The sequence below is a fragment of the Panulirus ornatus genome, chromosome 14 (assembly GCF_036320965.1).
Source record: "Panulirus ornatus isolate Po-2019 chromosome 14, ASM3632096v1, whole genome shotgun sequence".
In the NCBI taxonomy this organism is placed as follows: Eukaryota; Metazoa; Arthropoda; class Malacostraca; order Decapoda; family Palinuridae; genus Panulirus; species Panulirus ornatus.
Window position 1 is genome coordinate 32792860 of NC_092237.1, and position 23665 is coordinate 32816524.

Genomic DNA, 23665 nt, shown 5'->3' on the forward strand with positions numbered 1-23665 from the left:
TTTCTCCATTCAAACTCACCTCCCAATTGACTTGACCCTCAACCCTACTGTACCTAATAACCTTGCTCTTATTCACATTTACTCTTAACTTTCTTCTTTCACACACTTTACCAAACTCAGTCACCAACCTCTACAATTTCTCACCCGAATCAGCCACCAGTGCTGTATCATCAGCAAACAACAACTGACTCACTTCCCAAGCCCTCTCATCCACAACAGATTGCATACTTGCCACTCTCTTCAAAACTCTTGCATTCACCTCCCTGACAACCCCATTCATAAACATATCAAACAACCATGGAGACATCACGCACCCCTGCCGCAAACCGACATTCACTGAGAACCAATCACTTTCCTCTCTTCCTACTCATATATATGCCTTACATCCTCGATTAAAACTTTTCACTGCTTCTAGCAACTTGCCTCCCATACCATATACTTTTAATACTTTCCACAAAGCATCTCTATCAACTCTATCAATTGCCTTCTCCAGATCCATAAAAGCTACACCAAATTCATTTGTTTTTCTAAGTATTTCTCTCATACATTCTTTAAAGCAAACATCTGTTCCAAACATCCTCTACCACTTCTGAAACCACACTGATCTTCCCCAGTCTGATGCTCTGTGCATGTCTTCACCCTCTCAGTCAATAACCTCCCATATAATTTCCCAGGAATACTCAACAAACTGATACCTCTGTCATTTGAACACTCACCTTTATCCCCTTTGCCTTTGTACAATGGCACTATGCATGCATTCCACCAATCCTCAGGCACTTCACCATGAGCCATACATACATTGAATATCCTCACCAACCAGTCAACTACACAGTCATTACATTGCAATACAATCCAAACCTCCCGCCTTGCCTGCTTTCATCTTCCGCAAAGCTTTTACTACCTCTTCTCTGTTTATCAAACCATTCTCCCTGACACTCTCACTTCGCATACCACCTCAACCAAAACACCTTTTATCTGCCACTCTATCATCTAACACATTCAATAAACCTTCAAAATACTCACTCCATCTCCTTTACATATCACCTCTACTTGTTATTACCTCCCCATTAGCCCCCTTCACCGATGTTCCCATTTGTTCTATTGTCTTACCCACTTTATTTACCTCCTTCAAAACATCTTTTTATTCTCCCTAAAATTCAATGATTCTCTCTAACCTCAACTCTCATTTGCCCTCATTTTCACCTCTTGCGCCTTTCTTTTCACCTCCTGCCTCCTTCTTTTATACATCTCCATGTCATTTGCACCAATTCCATGCAAAAATCATCCAAATGCCTCTCTCTTTTCTTTCACTAATAATCTTACTTCTTCATCCCACCATTCACTACCCTCTCTAATCTGCCCACCTCCCACGCTTCTCATGCCACAAGCATTTTTTACGCAAGCCATCACTGCTTCCTTAAATACATCCCATTCCTCCCCCACTCCCCTTACGTCCTTTGCTCTCACCTTTTTCCATTCTGCACTCAGACTCCTGATAATTCCTCACACAAGTCTCCTTCCAAGCTCATCTACTCTCGTATCATCTATATCTCTGGTTATAAGGAAGAAAGAATACTTCCCATGTATTCCCCGCGTATCGTAGAAGGTGACTAAAGGGGACGGGAGAGGGGGGCTAGAAACCCTCCCCTCCTTGTATTTTAACTTTCTAAAAGGGGAAACAGAAGAAGGAGTGACGCGGGGAGTGCGCATCCTTCTCGAAGGCTGAGATTCGGGTGTCTAAATGTGTGTGAATGTAACCAAGATGAGAAAAAGGAGGGATAGGTAGTATGTTTGAGGAAAGGAACCTGGATGTTTTGGCTCTGAGTGAAACGAAGCTCAAGGCGTAAAGAGAAACAGTTGTTTAGGAATGTTTTGGGAGGAAAGTCAGGGGCTGGTGTGATGACAAGAGCAAAGGAGTGAGTAGCACTACAACTGAAGCAGTTGTGGGAGTATGTGACAGAGTGTAAGAAAGAAAGCTCTAGATCAATATGGGTAAAACTGAAAGTGGATGGTGAGAGATGGATGATTATTGGTGCTTATGCACCTCGTCATGAGAAGAAGGATCATGAGAGGCAAGTGTTTTGGCAGCAGCTGAGTGAGAGTGGTGGCAGTTTTGATGTACGAGACTGGGTTATAGTGATGGGTAATTTGAATGCAAATGTGAGTAATGTGGCACGTGAGATATAACTGGTGTACATGGGATGTTCAGTGTTGTAAATGGAAATGGTGAAGAGCCTGTAGATTTGTGTGCTGAAAAAGGACTGGTGATTGGGAATACCTGGTTTAAAAAGAGAGATATACCTAAGTATCCGTATGTGAGAGAAATGGAAGGAAAATATTATCAGATTACATGTTAATTGATATACGCATGAAAGTGAGGCTTTTGGATGTTAAATGTGCTGAGAGTGGTAACTGGAGGAATGTCTGATCATTATCTTCTGGAGGCAAAGGTGAACATATGTAGAGGTGTTCAGAAAAGAAGAGACAATGTTGCGGTGAAGAGAGTGGTGAGAGTAGTGCAAATGACTGGGAGATGTATAAAAGAAAGAGGCAAGAAGTCAAGAGAAAGGTGCAAGAATTGAAAAAAAGAGGGGAAATGAGAGTTGGGGTGAGAGAGTATCATTATATTTTAGGGAGAATATAAAGATGTTTTGGAGGGAGGTAAAAGAAGTGCATAAGACAAGAGAACAAATGGAAACATTGGTGACAGGGGCGAATGGGAGGAAATAACAAGTAGTGGTAAAGTGGAGAGCGAGATGGAGTATTTTGAAGGTTTGTTGAATGTATTTGATGATAGAGTGGCAGATATAGGGTGATTTGGTTGAGGTGGTGTGCGAAGTAAGATGGTCAGGGAGAATGATTTGGTAAACAGAGAAGAGGTAGTGAAAGCTTTGCGGAAGATGAAAGACTGGAAGGCGGCGGGTATGGATGGTACTGCTGTGGAATTTATTAAAAAAAGGGGGTGACTATGTTGTTGACTGGCTGATGAGGATATTCAATGATGGTATGGTTCATGGTGAAGTGCCTGAGGATTGGCGGAATGAATGCATAGTGCCAATGTACAAAGGCAAAGGGGATAAAGGTGAGTATTCAAATTATAGAGGTGTTTGTTAAGTATTCCAGGGAAATTATATGGATATGTATTAATTGAGAGGGTGAAGGCATGCAAAGAGCGTCTGATTGGGGAAGAGAAGTGTGGTTTCAGAAGTGGTGGAGGATGTGTGGATCAGGTGTTTGCTTTGAAGAATGTATGTGAGAAATACATAGATGGATTTCTATGTAGCATCTATGGATCTGGAGAAGGCAAATGATAAAGAGTTCATAGAGATATTCTGTGGAAGGTATTAAGAGTATATGGTGTGGAAGGTAAGTTGCCAGAAGCAGTGAAAATTTTTATCGATGATGTAAGTCATGTGTACATGTAGGAAGAGAGGAAAGTTATTGGTTCTCAGTGAATGTTGGTTTGCGGCAGGGGTGTGTGATTGTCTCCATGGTTGTTTAATTTCTTTATGGATGGGGTTGTTAAGGAAGTGAATGCAAGAGTTTTGAAAGGGCAAGTATGCAGTCTGTTGTGGATGAGAGAGCTTGGTGAGTCAGTTGTTGTTTGCTGATGATACAGCGCTGGTGGCTGATTTGGGTGAGAAACTGCAGAAGTTGGCGACTGAGTATGGTTAAAGTGTATGAAGGAAGAAAGCTGAGAGTAAATGTGAATAAGAGCAAGGTTTTTAGGTTCAGTAGGGTTGAGGACAAGTAAATAGGGAGGTAAGTTTGAATGGAGAAAAACTGGAGGAAGTGAAGTGTTTTACATACCTGAGAGTGGAATTGGCAGCAGATGGAACCAGAGAAGCAGAGGTAAGTGGGGGAGAAGGAGAAAGAGAAGGGTGGGGGATGGGGAAAAGGTTATGGGAATGTTGAAGAATGTGTGGAAGGCAAGAACGTCGTCTCGGAGAGCAAAAATGGGTATGTTTCAAGGAATAGTGGTTCCAACAATGTTATATGGTTGTGAGGCATGGGCTATAGATAGGGTTGTGCAGAGGAGGGTGGATGTGTTGGAAAAGAGATCCTTGAGGATAATATGTGGTGTGAGGTGGTTTGATCGAGTAAGTCATGAACGGGTAAAAGTAATGTGTCGTAATAAAAAGAGTGTGGTTGAGAAAGCAGAGGAGGGTGTTTTGAAATGGTTTGGTCACATGGAGATAATGAGTGAGGAAAGATTGACAAAGAGGATATATATGTGTCAGAGGTGGAGGGAACGAGGAGAAGTGGGAGACCAAATTGGAGGTGGAAGGATGGAGTGAAAAAGATTTTGAGTGATCAGGGCCTAAACATCCAGAAGGGTGAAAGGCGTGCAAGGAATAGAGTGAATTGGAACGATGTGGTATACCGGGGTTGACGTGCTGTCAATAGATTGAGCCGGGGCATGTGAAGCATCTGGGGTAAACCATGGAAAGGTTTGTGGGGCCTGGATGTGGAAAGGGAGTTGTGGTTTCGGTGCATTATTACATGGCAGCTAGAGACTGAGTATGAACGAATGTGGCCTATGTTGTCTTTTCCTAGCCCTACCTAGCGCACATGCGGGGGGAAGGGGGTTTTCATTTCATGTGTGGCGGGATGGTGATGGGAATGAATAAAATATCTCATTTCCAGCACATCCACCATCCTCTCACAACTCTATCTATAGCCCACGCCTCGTACGCCTTTGCTTTCCAAGATAACATTCTCAACTTCCACACATTTTTCAAAGCTCCCAGAACTTTCGCCCCCTCCTCCACCCTGTGATTCACTTGTGCTTCCATGGTTCCATCCGCTGCCAAATCCAAGCCCAGATATCTAACACTTCACTTCCAGTTTTTCTCCATTCAAACTTAACTCCCTGTTGACCGGTCCCTCAATCCTACTGTACCTAATGACCTTACTCTTATTCACAGTTACTCTCAGTTTTTTCTTTCACACACTTTACCAAACTCAGTCACCAGCTTCTGCAGTTTCTCATCTGAATCAGCCACACACGCTGTATCATCAGCGAACAACTGACTCACTTCCCAAGCTCTCTCATCCACAACATACTGCATACTTGCCCCTCTTTCCAAAACTCTTGCATTCACCTCCCTAACAACCCCATCCATAAACAAATTAAACAACCATGGAGACATCACGCACCCCTGCCGCAAACCAACATTCACTTTTGCACCTCTCTCTTGACCTCCTGCCTCTTCCTTTAATACATCTCCCAGTTATTTGCATTAATTCCCTGCAAAAATCATCCACATGCCTCTCTCTTCTCTTTCACTAATAATCTTACTTCTTCATCCCACCACTCACTATGCTTCCTAATCTTCCCACCTCCCATGCTTCTCATGCCAAAAGCATATTTTGCGCAAGACATCACTGCTTCCCTAAATGCATCCCATTCCTCCTCCACTCCCCTTACGTCCTTTGTTCTCATCTTTTTCCATTCTGTAATCAGTCTCTCCTGGTACTTCCTCATACATGTCTCCTTTCCAGGCTCACTTACTCTCACCACTCTTCACCCCAACATTCTCTCTTCTTTTCTGAAAACCTCTACAAACCTTCACCTTTGCCTCCACAAGATAATGATCAGACATCCCTCCAGTTGCACCTCTCAGCACATTAACATCCAAAAGTCTCTCTTTCGCGCGCCTATCAATTAACACGTCATTCAATAACGCTCTCTGGCCATCTCTCCTACTTACATACGTATACTTATGTATATCTCTCTTTCTAAACCAGGTATTCCCAATCCTCAGTCCTTTTTCAGCACATAAATCTACAAGCTCTTCACCATTTCCATTTACAACACTGAACATCCCATGTACACCAATTATTCCCTCAACTACCACATCACTCACCTTTGCATTCAAATCACCCATCACTATAACCTGGTCTCGTCCATTAGAACTACTAACGCATTCACTCAGCTGCTGCCAAAACACTTGCCTCTCATGATCTTTCTTCTCATGCCCAGGTGCATATGCACCAATAATCACCCATCTCTTGCAATCCACTTTCAGTTTTACCTATATCAATCTAGAGTTTACTTTCTTCCACTCTATCACATACTCCCACCACTCCTGTTTCAGAAGTTGTGCTACTCCTTCCCTTGCTCTTGTTCTTTCACTAACCTCTGACTTTACTTCCAAGACATTCCCAAACCACTCTTCCTATTCACCCTTGAGCTTCGTTTCACTCAGAGCCAAATCATCCAGGATCCTTTCCTCAAACATACTACCTATCTCTCCTTTTTTCTTATCTTGGTTACATCGACACACATTTAGACACCCCAATCTGAGCCTTCGAGGAGGATGCGCACTCCCCGCATGACTCCTTCTTCTGTTTCCCCTTTTAGAAAGTTAAAATACAAGGAGGGGAGGGTTTCTATCCCCCCCCGCTCCCATCCCCTTGAGTCACCTTCTATGACATGTGAGGAATGCATGGGAAGTATTATTTCTCCCCTATCCCCAGGGATATATATATATTATATATTCATATCTATCATACTTTGTCGCTGTCTCCCGCATCATACATAATCGCTGTTTCCTGCTTATGTATGTGTATGTGGTACATATATGTACATAAGGTGACAGCAGAAAGAATGGCATTACTCACTTCCAATGTCTCATCATATAAAAATATCAATATACAGGATAAAGCAGGTATCCCTGCCCACCTCTTTTTTTTTTTTTTTTTTTTTTTTGCCGCTGTCTTCTGCGTTTGCGAGGTAGCGCAAGGAAGCAGACAAAAGAAATGGCCCAACCCACCCCCATACACATGTATATACATACGTCCACACACACAAATATACATACCTACACAGCTTTCCATGGTTTACCCCAGACGCTTCACATGCCCTGAATCAATCCACTGACAGCTCGTCAACCCCGGCATACCACATCGATCCAATTCACTCTATTCCTTGCCCTCCTTTCACCCTCCTGCATGTTCAGGCCCCGATCACACAAAATCTTTTTCATTCCATCTTTCCACCTCCAATTTGGTCTCCCACTTCTCCTCGTTCCCTCCACCTCCGACACATATATCCTCTTGGTCAATCTTTCCTCACTCATTCTCTCCATGTGCCCAAACCATTTCAAAACACCCTCTTCTGCTCTCTCAACCACGCTCTTTTTATTTCCACACATATCTCTTACCCTTACGTTACTTACTCGATCAAACCACCTCACACCACACATTGTCCTCAAACATCTCATTTCCAGGACATCCATCCTCCTGCGCACAACTCTATCCATAGCCCACGCCTCGCAACCATACAACATTGTTGGAACCACTATTCCTTCAAACATACCCATTTTTCCTTTCAGAGATAATGTTCTCGACTTCCACACATTTTTCAAGGCTCCCAGAATTTTCACCCCCTCCCCCACCCTATGATCCACTTCCGCTTCCATGGTTCCATCCGCTGCCAGATCCACTCCCAGATATCTAAAACACTTTACTTCCTCCAGTTTTTCTCCATTCAAACTTACCTCCCAATTGACTTGACCCTCAACCCTACTGTACCTAATAACCTTGCTCTTATTCACATTTACTCTTAACTTTCTTCTTTCACACACTTTACCAAACTCAGTCACCAGCTTCTGCAGTTTCTCACATGAATCAGCCACCAGCGCTGTATCATCAGCGAACAACAACTGACTCACTTCCCAAGCTCTCTCATCCCCAACAGACTTCATACTCGCCCCTCTTTCCAAGACTCTTGCATTCACCTCCCTAACAACCCCATCCATAAACAAATTAAACAACCATGGAGACATCACACACCCCTGCCGCAAACCTACATTCACTGAGAACCAATCACTTTCCTCTCTTCCTACACGTACACATGCCTTACATCCTAGATAAAAACTTTTCATTGCTTCTAACAACTTCCCACCGACACCATATATTCTTAATACCTTCCACAGAGCATCTCTATCAACTCTATCATATGCCTTCTCCAGATCCATAAATGCTACATACAAATCCATTTGCTTTTCTAAGTATTTCTCACATACATTCTTCAAAGCAAACACCTGATCCACACATCCTCTACCACTTCTGAAACCACACTGCTCTTCCCCAATCTGATGCTCTGTACATGCCTTCACCCTCTCAATCAATACCCTCCCATATAATTTACCAGGAATACTCAACAAACTTATACCTCTGTAATTTGAGCACTCACTCTTATCCCCTTTGCCTTTGTACAATGGCACTATGCACGCATTCCGCCAATCCTCAGGCACCTCACCATGAGTCATACATACATTAAATAACCTTACCAACCAGTCAATAATACAGTCACCCCCTTTTTTAATACTGCATCTCTTTAGTACTTCATAAGACATCCCTAGGCCATAGTACAATTCTGAAAGTGCATACAATCCTGAAAGCCTTTGGGAAAAGATACTGCAAGATGATAAAGGTATGTAGGGTCAAGGTTGTCCCAGATATCATGGATGGCGGCCTGGTGCTTAGGAATACTGGGTGTATCCCACCCACACAACTGTAACTTTATAATCATCCACAAGTTCTCAATAGGGTTAAAGTCTGGTGAGTTACCGGGCCAGTATCAAATGTATGTCTCACCACAAAATAGAAACCAGTCACATACTACTTTAGCAGTGTGGCATGCTACACTATCTTACATAAAAATACCACAACCAGTCTTCATAAAAGTCAGGTAATTCATCATACAATAGCTCCAGGTATCAATTCTGATTCATAGTCACATTTTAAGGTAAAAGCACAAGACTTCCAACACCATTATAGCCAAAAGTCCCCGAAACCATTGGTGAGTTTGAAAATTTTACAGTTGCTTGAATGTACTTAGGGCCATATGGGTCACTACCTGGCTTCCAGTATACTTTGCTTCTACAGCTCCTAGTAACATCAAATTTAGCCTCAACAGACCACAATACCTTCTTCCACTTTTTGTTGTCCCTCTGCAAATATTTCTTGGCAAATGTGAGTCTATTCTTGCACTGGCAGTCTGTCAAAAGCAGCTTCTTGAGAGACATACACTTCTTGAATTTCAAGTCATGAAGCCATTCTACGAGTAGTAAGTACAGACACATGACCAAGTAGCCTAGGAACGTTTTATCATAACTGTCATGCTGACATACTTGACGGTGGATAATCTCCAAAGTGCGTTGGGTTGTGATACGAGGTCGTCCAGGTAATTTCTTCTGGGTAGGAATGTCAATCCTCTGGCACTTTACCACAATCCTTACATACACTGAATGTCCTTATCAACCAATCAACAACACAGTCACCCCCTATCTAAAGAAAAACTCAACAACAATACTATCCAATCCAGTCACATTTCCCCACATCAACTTACCCAAGGATTTCACTAACTCTTCTGTCTTCACCAAACTATTCTCCATAATGCACTTCACATATCATCCCAACCAAAACACCCTACATCTGCCACTATCTGCCATCTATCATTTAAAAGTCCTTCAAAATATCCACTCCATCTCCTCACTTTTGCCCCCTTCATCGATGTTCCCATTTGCTTTCTTGTGTTTCACACATTATTCATCTCCTTCCAAAATACATTTTTATTCTGCCTAAATTTTAATGATACTTTCCCATCCAAACTCTCATTTGCCCGCTTTTTCAACCCCTGCACCTTCCTCTTGAACTCTTGCTGCTTTCTCTTATACATCTCTCAACCATTTCCTGTAAGTACTGCCCAAATGCCTCTCTTTTCTCTTTCACTAGCAACTTCATTTCTTCATCCCACCACTCACTACCTATTCTAATCTGCCCACCTCCCACCTTTTGCATGCCACATCCATCTCTTGCACATGCCATCACTGCTTCCCTAAATACCTCCCATTTCTCACCCATTCCCCATGCTTCATTTACTCTTAGCTTTTTCCATTCTGTGGTCAAAATCCGGTATTTTTCCACACAAAATTTCCTTTCCAAGCTTACTTCTTTCTCCACTTCTCTCCCTGACGTTTTTCATCTTTTTTCAAAAACCTCTAAATATTTTCACACTTGCCTCCAGAAGATAGTGATCAGGCATCCCACCAGCTGTCCCTCTCAGTATATTTACATCCACAGGTCTCTCTTTTACATGCCTATCAATTAATACATAATCTAATAATGCCCATTGACCATCTCTCCGACTCACATAGGTATACTTATGTACATTCCTCTTTTTAAACCAGGTCTTCCCAATCACCAATCGTTTTACAGCACAGAACTCTAAGGGCTCTTCACCATTTCCATTCATATCACTGAATACCCCCATGCACCCCAATTATACCCTCAACAACCACATCACTTACCATCACATCTAAATCATCCATCACTAATACCCAGTCTTGTACATCAAAACTGCTGATACACTCACTCAGCCGCCTCCAAAACACTTGCCTCTCATGATCTTTCTGCTCATGGCCAAGTGCTTAAGTACCAATAATCACCCATCTTTCACCAACCACTTTCAGCTTTACCCACATCTATCTAGAATTTCCTTATACTGTCACATACTCCCACAACTCCTGTTTCAGTAGTGCTACTCTCTCTTTAGCTCTTGTCCTCTTATCAACCCCTGACTTTACTCTAAAGATACCCACAAACCATTCTTCCCCTTTACCTTTAAGCTTTGTTTCACTTAGACCCAAAAGAGCCAGGTTTCTTGCCTCAAACATACCACCTATCTTTCCTCTCATCTCCACACACATTTAGACACCACAATCTAAGCCCTTGAGGAGTATGAGCACTCCCGCCTGGCACCGAAAGGATGTGAATAATGTGAATACTATTTTTCATTCTCTTTCTAAAAATACCTGGTAATATGCTTAAACAAAATCATGCTTGGTAATTGCATTGTGATATCTGGCATCAGTTCACCTTGTTTACTCACTTAGCTTGGCCAATTGTGGCTTAATTTGCCAACCACTGGTGCCTTTGACACCTCATACTTGAATGATGTGATAGGAGTGAAAACTCTATGTTTTTCTTATGTTTTGACTTATTTCCTCCAATTCTATATAAATCTTCTTTATTCAGTTCTGAAAATTCCCCAAATTGCAATCCAATGCAACAGTGACTTAATCAAATGAAACAGCCTACAGGGGATTAAGAAACATACTGATATGCCAAATGATACATGGCATGATAATGAAAATTTACAAAACAAGACACAGAAAGCTGATGAAGGAATTGTTCAATGTAAATACAAGAGTAAGGATAGAATATTGCTGTACTTTGTGGTGGCCAGTTATGCAGATGCAAAAAACAAAGTAGAAAGGTTACAAGAAAACTTCACAAGTAAAACTGAAGGACTGGAGCATATGAACTATCATGAGGGACTGAAAGAGCTTGAATCATACAGACTGAAAAGAAGAGAGCATTAAATGATACTTTTCACTTGGCAGCAATCAGAAGGCATGAAAACTAATGCCTTAAATCTGAAAGCCTCTCTGTTCTATTTTCTTTTTTCTATTCTATATTTCTGACTCCCATTCCCTTTGGGAACTTCCATCAAAGGGTGGCCACGGCCAGAGTCTTTACTTATCCCTGTCCTTATAAGCCTCTCTAGCACGCACCACTCCACGCATTCTTCCAACATTTCTCTCCCTCCAGTATTCTTCCACCCTATTCATTTATATCAAGTGGTCATCCTCTCACACTAACCCCTTTAATTGTATCATCATACACTCTCCTTGTAAACTCCCAATCCTGCATTCTTTCCACATACCCAAACCCACTTAAAGTATTAAGTTTCACCAACTCTACCACTCCACTATTCATTCCCTTTGTATTCTCTTCATTTCTTTCTTCGTTCCATCTCATCACACCACATGCCCTACTCAAATAGCTCATTTCCACTGCCTGGATTCTTGACCTCTATGACTCATTCCATGTCCATGTTTTGGCGGCAAAAATCAGACTTGGGATAGCTATGCTGTCCCTTAATCCTCTCTTCACTTCCGTACTTACAGCTCTGCTCTTCATTATTCTATCAAGGGACCCCATGATTCTTCTACCCTGTACTGCTCTCTCCCTGATTTCTCCTTCCATGTTGCCAAATTTACCCAAGACAGCTCCAAAATACTTAAATTCTCTCACCTCTTCCAGTCTTTCTCCCCCATATCCAGAACACAATTTAGAGCACTTTCTTCTCTCACTCTGCACGGTTTTACAAAACCAATACTTTCCTTTTATACACCACTACTTTACTTTTACTTGTGTTTACCTTCAATTGCCTATACCCACACAATCATAAAACATACTTACAACCTTCTGCAACTCTTCACTTTTAGCAAATAACACAGTACCATCTGGAAACAGGCTTGCCACTAGCCACTGTATCACCACCACACTTCAATTCTGCACCCCATTTCCCTAGTGTTGCATTCAACTCTTTTATCACTCCATCCATATATATACTAAAAAGCCATGATGACATCACACACCCCTGCCTCACACCTACATGTATACCGGAACTTACACTCAACTCTCCATCCACTCCATCCATACACCATCTAAACCCACTCTCTTGCCAGCTTTCATCTTCGGCAAAGCTTTCACTATCACTTCTCTATTTACCAAACCATTCCCCCTAACTCTCTCACTTTGCATACCACTTCGACCAAAACACCCTATATCTGCCACTCTATCATCAAACACATTCAACAAACCTTCAAAATACTCACTCCATCTCCTTCTCACCTCATCACTACTTGTTCTTACCTTCCCATTTGCCCCTTTCACCAATGTTCCCATTTATTCTCGTCTTATGCACTTTATCTACCTCCTTCCAAAACATCTTTTTATTCTCCCTAAAATCTAATGATACTCTCTCACCCCAACTCTCATTTGCCCTCCTTTTCACCTCTTGCACCTTTCTCTTGACCTCCTTCCTCGTTCTTTACACATCTGCCAGCAATTTGCATTACTTCCCTGCAAAAATCGTCCAAATGCCTCTCTCGTCTCTTTCACTAACAATCTTACTTCCTCATCCCACCACTCACTACCCTTTCTAATCTACCCACCTCCTAACTTTCTCATGCCACATGCATCTTTTGCACAAGCCATCACTGCTTCCCTAAATACATCCTATTCCTCTTCCACTACCCTTGCGTCATATGCTCTCAACTTTTGCCATTCTGCACTCAATCTCTCCTGGTACTTCCTCACACAAGTCTCCTTTCCAAGCTCACTTATTTTCACCACTCTCTTCTCCCCAACATTTTATCTTCTTTTCTGAAAACCTCTACAAATCTTTACCTTTGCCTCCACAAGATAGTGATCACACATCCCTCCAGTTGCCCCTCTCAGCACATTAACATCCAAAAGTCTCTCTTTTACATGCTTATCAATTAAAATGTAATCCAATAACGCCCTCTGGCCATCTCTCCTAATCACATACGTGTACTTATGTATATCTCTCCTTTTTAACCAGGTATTCCCAAGCACCAGTCCTTTTTCAGCACACAAATCCACAAGCTCTTCATCATTTCCATTTACAACACTAAACACCCCATGTACACCAATTATATCCTCAACTACCATATTACTCACCTTTGCATTCAAATCACCCATTACTATAACCCGGTCTCATGCATCAAAGCTGCTAACACTAACACTATCACTCAGCTGCTCCCAAAACACTTGCCTCTCATGACCAGGTGAATAAACACCAATAACCACACATCTCTATCCATTCACTTTCAGCTTTACCCATACCAATCTGGTTTACTTTCTTACATTCTTTCACACACTCCCACAACTGCTTCATGAGGAGTGCTACTTCTTTCTTTTATTCTTATCCTCTCACCAACCCCTGATTTTACTCCCAAGACATTCCCAAACCACTCTTCCCCTCTACCCTTGAGCTTCGTCTCACTTCGAGCCAAGACATCCAGGTTCCTTTCCCTCCTTTTTTCTCATCTTGGTTACATCCACACACATCTAAATGCCTCAATCTGAGCCTTCGAGGATTATAAGCACTCCCCGCATGACTCCTTCTGTTCCCCTTTTAGAAATTTAAATACAAGGAGGGATGGGATTCCAGCCCCCTGCTCCCATTTCCTCTAGTCACCTTCTGTGACACACAGTGAATATGTGGGAAGTATTCTTTCTTTCCTATGTATATAAATATCTACTTAGTTAAAAGAGATTTCATACTTGATTGCTGTCTCCCGCGTTAGTGAGGTAGTACCAGGAAACATAAGAATAAAAACACATCCACTTACATACAAATATACACCTACATATACACATGCATACGTAAATACATATATACACAAGCATATACGTATATACACATGTACATATTCATACTTGCTCACTTTCATCCATTCCCGATGCCACCCTGACCCAGAGGAAACAGTGCAAATGCACGAAGGAAAAGGAAAAAGATAACATATACGTTCTCTTCTCTTCCCCTACACCCAATTGCTGCTTCCTGCATCAGTGAGGTAGTGCCAGGAAACAGATGAAAAAAGGTCACATCCACTCACACTCATTCCCTAGCTATCATGTGTAATGCACTGACACCACAGCTCCCTATCCACATTTGGGCCCCACAGACCTTTCACTGATTTACCCCAGATGTTTCATGTGCCCTGGTTTAGTCCTTATGCCCTGGTTTAGTCCACTGACAGAATATTAACCCCAGTATACCACATCGTTCCAATTCACTCTGTTCCATGCACATCTTTCACCTTCCTGCATGTTCAGCCCCTGATTGCTCAAAATCTTTTTCACTCCATCCTTCCACCTCCAATTTAGTCTCCTACCTCTCCTTGTTCCCTCCACTTCTGACACATATATCCATATGTTCGTACTATTTCAACACACCCTCTTCTGCTTTCTCAACCACACTCTTTTTACTTCCATACATCTCTCTTACCCTTTCATCATTTACTTGATCAAACCACCTCACACCCCATATTGCCCTAAAACATTTTATTTCCAACACATCCACCTTCCTCTACACAACTCTATCTATACCACATGCTTAGCATCCACGTAATATTTTTGGAACTACTATTCCTTCAAACACTCCCATTTTTGCCCTCCAAGATAACGTTCTCTCTTTCCACACATTCCTCATTGCTCCCAGATATCAAAAACACTTCACTTCCTCCAGTTTTTTTCCATTCAAACTTACATCCCAACTAACTTGTCCCTAACCCAGCTGAATTTCATTACTGTGTTGTTATTCACATTTACTCTCAACTTTCTCCTTTCACACACTCTTCCAAAGTCAGTCAAAAACTTCTGCAGGTTCTCATCGGAATCAGCCACAAGTGCTGTATCATCGGCAAACAACTTGACTCACTTCCCAAGCCCTTTCATCCCCAAAGACAGCATACTCACCCTTCTCTTCAAGACAGTGGTATTTGCCTCCCTCACCACCTCAACCCAATAAAAGAATATAAAAGAATATAAAAGAATACAAAAGAATACTTCCCACGCATTCCTCACGTGTCGTAGAAGGTGACTAAAGGGGACGGGAGAGGGGGGGCTGGAAACCTTCCCCTCCTTGTCTTTTAACTTTCTAAAAGGGGAAACAGAAGAGGAAGTCATGCGGGGAGTGCTCATCCTCCTCGAAGGCTCAGATTTGGGTGTCTAAATGTGTGTGGATGTAACTATGATGAGAAAAAAGGAGAGATAGGTAGTATGTTTGAGGAAAGGAACCTGCATGTTTTGGCTCTGAGTTAAACGAAGCTCAAGGGTAAAGGGGAAGAGTGGTTTGGGAATGTCTTGGGAGTAAAGTCAGAGGTTAGTGAGAGGACAAGAGCAAGGGAAGGAGTAGTACTACTCCTGAAACAGGAGTATGTGATATAGCGTAAGAAAGTAAACTTTAGATTGATATGGGTAAAACCGAAAGTTGATGGAGAGAGATGGGTGATTATGAGTGCATATGCACCTGGGCATGAGAAGAAAGATCATAAGAGGCAAGTGTTTTGGGAACAGATGAGTGAGTGTGTTAGTAGTTTTGATGCACGAAATCGGGTTATAGTGATGAGTGATTTGAATGCAAAGGCGAGTAATGTGGCAGTTGAGGGAATAATTGGTATACATGGGGTGTTCAGTGCTGTAAATGGAAATGGTGAAGAGCTTATAGATTTATGTGCTGAAAAAGGACTGGTGATTGGGAATACCTGGTCTAAAAAGAGAGATATACATAAGTATACATATGTAAGTAGGAGAGATGGCCAGAGAGCGTTATTGGATTATGTGTTAATTGACAGGCGCGCAAAAAAGAGACTTTTGGATGTTAATGTGCTGAGAGGTGCAACTGGAGGGATGTCTGATCACTATCTTGTGGAGGCGAAGGTGAAGATTTGTAGAGGTTTTCAGAAAAGAAGAGAGAATGTTGGGGTGAAAAGAGTGGTGAGAGTAAGTGAACTTGGGAAGGAGGCCTGTGTGAGGAAGTACCAGGAGAGACTGAGTACAAAATGGAAAAAGGTGAGAACAAACAACGTAAGGGGAGTGGGGGAGGAATGGGATGTATTTAGGGAAGCATTGATGGTTTGTGCAAAAGATGCTTGTGGCATGAGAAGCGTGTGAGGTGGGCAGATTAGAAAGGTTAGTGAGTGGTGGGATGAAGAAGTAAGATTATTAGTAAAAGAGAAGAGAGAGGTATTTGGACGATTTTTGCAGGGAAATTATACAAATGACTGGGAGATGTATAAAAGAATGAGGCAGGAGGTCAAAAGAAAGGTGCAAGAGTTGAAGAAGAGTGCAAATGAGAGTTGGGGTGAGAGAGTATCATTAAATTTTAGAGAGGATAAAAAGATGTTTTGGAAGAAGGTAAATAAAGTGCATAAGACAAGGGAACAAATGGGAACTTCAGTGAAGGGGGTTAATGGGGAGGTGATAACAAGTAGTGTGATGTGAGAAGATGGAGTGAGTATTTTAAAGGTTTGTTCAATGTTTTTGATGATAGAGTGGCAGATATATGGTGTTTTGGTCGATGTGGTGTGCAAAGTGAGAGGGTTAGGGAAAATGATTTGGTAAACAGAGAAGAGGTAGCAAAAGCTTTGCGGAAGATGAAAGCCGGCAAGGCAGCAGGTTTGAATGGTATTACAGTGGAATTTATTAAAAAAAAGGGGTGACTGTATTGTTGACTGGTTGGTAAGGTTATCTAATGTATGTATGACTCATGGTGAGGTGCCTGAGGATTGGCGGAATGCGTGCATAGTGCCATTGTACAAGGGCAAAGGGGATAAGAGTGAGTGCTCAAATTACAGAGGTATAAGTTTGTTGAGCATTCCTGGGAAATTATATGGGAGGGTATTGATTGAGAGGGTGAAGTCATGTACAGAGCATCAGATTGGGGAAGAGCAGTGTGGTTTCAGAAGTGGTAGAGGATGTGTGGATCAGGTGTTTTCTTTGAAGAATGTATGTGAGAAATACTTAGAAAAGCAAATGGATTTGTATGTAACATTTATGGATCTGGAGAAGGCATATGATAGAGTTGATAGAGATGCTCTGTGGAAGGTATTAAGAATATATGGTGTGGGAGGCAAGTTGTTGGAAGCAGTGAAAAGTTTTTATCGAGGATGTAAGTGAGGAAGTGAAGTGTTTTAGATATCTGGGAGTGGATTTGGCAGCAGATGGATCCATAGAAGCGGAAGTGAATCATAGGGTGAGGGAGGGGGCGAAAGTTCTGGGAGCGTTGAAGAATGTGTGGAAGTCGAGAACATTATCTTGAAAAGCAAAAATGGGTATGTTTGAAGGAATAGTGGTTCCAACAATGTTATATGGTTGGGAGGCGTGGGCTAAGGATAGAGTTGTGCTGGAAATGAGATGTTTGAGGACAATACATGGTGTGAGGTGGTTTGATCGAGTAAGTAATAATAGGGTAAGAGAGATGTGTGGTAATAAAAAGAGTGTGGCTGAGAGAGCAGAAGAGGGTGTTTTGAAATGGTTTGGTCACATGGAGAGAATGAGTGAGGAAAGATTGACCAATTCGATATATGTGTCAGAGGTGAAGGGAACGAGGAGAAGTGGGAGACCAAATTGGAGGTGGAAAGATGGAGTGAAAAAGATTTTGAGTGATCGGGGCCTGGACATGCAGGAGGGTGAAAGGCGTGCAAGGAATAGAGTAAATTGGATCGATGTGGTATACCGGGGTCGACATACTGTCAATGGATTGAACCAGGGCATGTGAAGCATCTGGGGTAAACCATAGAACGTTCTGTGGGGCCTGGATGTGGAAAGGGAGCTGTGGTTTCGGTGCATTATTACGTGACAGCTAGAGACTGAGTATGAATGAATGTGGCCTTTGTTGTCTTTTCCTAGTGCTACCTCGCACACATGAGGGGGGAGGGGGTTTTTATTCCATGTGTGGCGGGGTGGCGATGGGAATGAATAAAGGCAGACAGTATGAATTATGTACGTGTGTATATATGTATATGTCTGTGTGTGTATATATGTGTATACGTTGAGATGTATAGGTATGTATATTTGCGTGCATGGATGTGTATGTAAATACATCTGTATGTGGGTGGGTTGGGCCATTCTTTCGTCTGTTTCCTTGCACTACCTCGCTAACGCAGGAGACAGCGACAATGCAAAATAAAATAAATAAATGAATAAATATAGTAACATCACAAAACATGGCCAAAGACCGATTTTCACTGGGAACCACTCAACCTCCTCTTTCCCTACTCATACACATCCCATACATCCTTGAAAAAACTTCTAACTGCTTCTAACAGCTTCCCTCCTACACCATACATTCTTAAGACCTTCCACAAAGCATCTGTAGCGACCTATCAAATGCCTTGTCCAGATCCATAGACGCCACATACATATTCATTCTTTTTCAAATAATTTCTAACACGAATTTTTCAAGGCAAACATCTGATCCACACATCCTCAACCATCTCTGAAACCACTCTGCTCCTCCCCAAATTGTTGTTCTTTACATGGTTTCACCCTCTCAATAAATACCCTCCCATACAACTTAACAGGTATGCTCAACAAACTTATAACTCTGTAATCTGAATACTCATCTTTATCCCCTTACCTTCCTATAATGGCCCTATACATTCATTCTGCCAATCCTTAGGCACTTCACAATGATCAATAGATACAACCAATCAACAACACAGTCACACCCTTTCTTAATGATTTCAACTGCAACAGCATACACTCCTGCTGCCTTGCTATATTTCATCTTCCATAAGTTTTCACCACCTCTTCTCTCTTCACCAAATCACTCTTTATGACTCTCTCACTTCGTATCCTACCCGACCAAAACAACCTACATCTGCCACATATTTAACAGTCCTTCAGAATACCCTACTCCATCTCCTCACTTCATCACTACCTATCATCACTTCCCCTTTTGCCCCCTTCACCGAAGTTTCCATTTGTTTCCTTGTCTTTTGCACATTATTTACCTACTTCTAAAACATCTTTTTATTCTCCCTAAAGTTTAATGATACTCTCTCACTCCAGCTCTCATTTGCTCTATTTTTCATCACCTGCCACTTTCCTCATGACCTCTTGCCATTTTCTCCTATACATTTCCCAATCATCTGCACTCCTTCCCTGTAAGTATTGCTTAAACATCTCTCTTTTCTCTTTCACTAGCAACTTTACTTCATTCAACCACTCACTACCCTTTCTAATCTACCCACCTCTCACTGTTCGCATGCCACATGCATCTCTCGCACATGCCACCATTGCTTTTGTAAATACCTCCCATTCCTCCTCCACTCCCCTCACTTCATTTAGTCTCACCTCTTGCCATTCCACACTTAATCCTTCCTAATATTTCTTCACACAATTCTCCTTTCAAAGGTCTCTTATTCTAACCAGTCTCTTCTCCCTGACATTCTTTCCCCACCCACTTACTCTCACCACTGTCTTCTCCCTGACATTGCTTCCTCTTTTTCAAAAACTTCCACAAAATAGTTGCCCCTTTCAGCACATTTACATCCAAAAGTCTCTCTTTTACATGCCTATCAATTAATGCATAATCTAATAATGCCAGATGACCATCTATCCAACTCTCATACTTATGATTATCTCTATCTTTTGAACCAGGTATTCTCAATCACCAGTCCCTTTTTAGCACACATCTCCACAAGCTCTTCACCATTTCCATTCATAGCACTGAATATCCCATGTGAACCAATTATACCCTCAACTGCCGCATTACTTATCTTCACATTTAAATCATCCATCACTAACATCCAGTCCAGCGCACTAAAACTGCGAACACACTCAGCATTCTCTGAAGCTTAAGTGTTTGATACATACCATGCACATAACTTTTGAATTGGCACAATCAGATTGCAGAATTGTACCTGTTTATAATCAGTGTACGCTAAAATTTCATGAGGAAAAAATCATACCCATTAGTCAAACTGTATGTTTCATAGCAAAAGGCAGTAAGAATGTTTTCCTCCATAGGTTATGGTAATAACTTTGATTTTATGAATATCAGAAAAGATCATTCTCTTAGGTAGGTAGAAGATAGTGGGTGATAAGCAGCCACCAACAAGGGAGGTACCTTACCAGTACTATCTACCTAGAAGATAGTGGGTGATAAACAGCCACCAACAAGGGAGGTACCTTACCAGTACTATCTGCCTAGGTAATGAGAGGTATACTTATGGCTGCATAGCAAGCCAGCATTTCAGGAGTTGTCAAGTTGCACTTCTTTGACCCAGGTATCAGTCTTTTCTTTCTGCTTCACCTACACATGGACTGCTGTATTCTGTACACAAATATACAATCTCTCCTTGTCATAGTCAACACTTGACAACATTCTACTCACACAACTAATTCTTCACAACTCTAGATTTTCCTGTGGTGAGCGCTTTGTGCTAGCCCTGCCTTTTGGGAAAATGGCAGGAGCAATAGCTAGAGGTATTAGGTAGGAATTTTAGGAAGGAACTTTAGGTAGAAACATTAGGTAGGAGCAGCAGGTGGAGGTAGTATGTTGTAACGTTAAGCAGGAATATAAGGTAGACACATTAGGTAGAAGCAGTTAGTAGGAACATTACGAAAGAATCTCTGAAAACACTGTGCTAAAGTTGCCCTCTGCCAGTGGCCTGTTAAGAGTGATGCAGTAAAGGCTGAGAAGTGGCAATGGAGTTCAGTGGTTATGGAAACTTTTGTTAAGGCCACCCTCCTGAGCCAGTTCCCAAAGGGAATGGGCATCAGAGATATAGAAATATTGATAGATAGATAGATTGATAGATAGATAGATCGATAGATAGATAGGCAATCAAATTGTATAAAAACACTTGATAAAAGGAAAATTTCATGTCATTTGTTTCATAATGCACACCAGTGATATTTCTTGACAGTCCTGCACTCACCTCACACAAACACACATAACCAAAATTCATGACTTGTGGTCCCACCTAGTGGATGTGGCCAGCTTCATGTATGTTGCATGAGCTCCACAGAAGTGGTCCCTGGGGGAAATGAGATTCAGGTAACTGTGAATACATAATTAAGCACCTGAGATGACAATGATTTAAGCATACAACTAACTGTGCTATGTCAGCTGCCATAAAAAAGCAAAATCAAAAGGCAAAATGTGGATTTTTCTTCAAAAGTTTAGTCCCTGATGCTGCCTCAGTAAGACAGAGATAGCAAGTAACTATTAAAGGAAAGAAAGACATAATTGTGTCCGTCCTAACATTGTCAAATTTGTCAACTCTTTCACCTGTTACCATTTTGCATGACTTATTCCTAACCATGTCAAATATGTCACATTCATCACCTCTATATCCTAGTTCCAATTCAAGGATAGAGATTCTTTCCTTAACTTTATACTAAGTTCAATTGGTAGCACTTCTATCAAATTTTACAGTCAACTCGTATTTACCGACCTGCTTCATGAATATACTAAAACTCCATCCATGAGAAGTAGTAGAAAACAGGAACCTCCACTCTGACTGCAAGACTGATGGCAGGGCACTGTTGAGGAACATGACTTGGGCTGCTGATAACATGGATGTGAAGGTCTGAAAAAGGACTCTACTGAACTCTATAGAATCAGCATAAATAGTTTCAATATAAATACATCTGAAGCATTAAATGTACTTTAAATAAACATACAGGTACACCACCGAATTTCCGGCAACTGATGGTTCAGCACCTCCTTTAGTCCAGAAAAAATTATGTGAGGGTACTTGAAATTACCACAGCCACCAGACTAGTCTACTGGGTGGCCACAGATGGTGGTGTGTGTAGGGTGTGCTTCTTTACATGCTTTACACTGCACTTGTTGGTGGTGATACCACAATTCTGTGAGATTCCTAGCTCATTTTGCTTAAATGTAACCCTAGCTATGGCTTCTAAGACATATGAGAATGTCAGTCAAGATGTAAACACCAGTCCATATCGATCCAAGATAAAGTAGAACTGTTGAAAAAATGGACCATGGTGTTTTGGTGCGTAAGCTGTGTGATATCTATAGTACTGGTTTATCAACTGTTTATGATACAAAGAAGAAACAAAGGTAGAAAATATAGAAATTCTATGCAGACAGCAATTCCAAGAAGCAATGACTATTAGAAAAACTATGAAAGATGATAAGAGTACTGAGCATGATCAAGTGATGATGGAATGGTTTTGACAGCATCGGAGCGATGGAGTGGACTTGTCAGGTAGCATGATAATGGACCAGGCTAAGTTGTTCCATAAAGAACTTAAATTACAACATGAGAGTGACTATAGTGAAGGATGGATCCAAAGGTTTCATGAAGCATCATGGAATTTCCATAAATAAATTGAGTAGAGAAAAGCAGTCTGCAAACCATGATGGAGCTGCCAAGTATGTGGGCAAATTTGCGAAACTTGTAGCTGACGAGCATCTCAGTCCTGAGCAGGTGAATAATGTATTTCATTTATTAATTTAATTTACATCTAATATTTGTTAACTCTAAATCCCTAGCAGTCCATGGTATACTTTAGTCACATGGGAGATGTATAATTAGTGGGACAGATGTAGGTTGATGAATTATTATTAAGTGACCACGGTTGGTCCGGCAAAATGGTTAATCTGACAATGCTCTGGAACCCAGAGTGCCAGAAAATCAGTGGTGTACCTGTATATGTTTCTAGTTTAAATGAGGATGTTGCAACATCAGAATTACCGTAATGCTCTACATTTTCGACTCCTTAGAGAATTTTACTTAGCTCTCACAACTCAAAAGAACATCCCCAACTAACTGAATAATAATAACAAGTTTCAATGTACATATAAATTGAAAAGTCCTCTATTCTAAATGAACGTTATGTCACAGCTTCAGTGTCTCCAGTAGTTTGTTAGTAAAACCTACAACTAATGAATGGACTTATTTTATGTGAAATATTGCTCATTCCATACTAAGCATATGGGTCTTAAGAGCCTTATGCAGTCAATATTTACATGTCAAATTTTTTTTGAGAATTTGAAAATTCAATCTGCTCATTTCTTTAGTATGTTACTTTCATACATTTTTTCTTTAAAATGGCTTGAATTTCTTGTATGAAATAGGGTAGATAGTGCAACATTAAAATTTGTATGTGACTTCACAAATATGACTTGGGACAACAACACAGACAATGCTACTAAGGACACTGTACAGCACTGTTCTTATATCTTAACTACTAACTACATTTGGTAATTATTATTCAATTATTTATTATA

General features: G+C 41.3%; 1 protein-coding gene across 3 annotated transcripts in view; it reads right to left on the reverse strand.

The window, feature by feature from the left end:
* Positions 1 to 23665, reverse strand: part of LOC139753338 (MTOR-associated protein MEAK7-like) — a 342712-nt gene that overhangs the window by 150100 nt on the left and 168947 nt on the right. For all 3 annotated transcript variants that reach the window (XM_071669692.1, XM_071669691.1, XM_071669693.1), the window contains exon 6: positions 21861 to 21995. In XM_071669692.1, coding sequence (XP_071525793.1) covers positions 21861 to 21995 — 135 coding nt within the window. The remainder of the gene's footprint in view (positions 1 to 21860; positions 21996 to 23665) is intronic.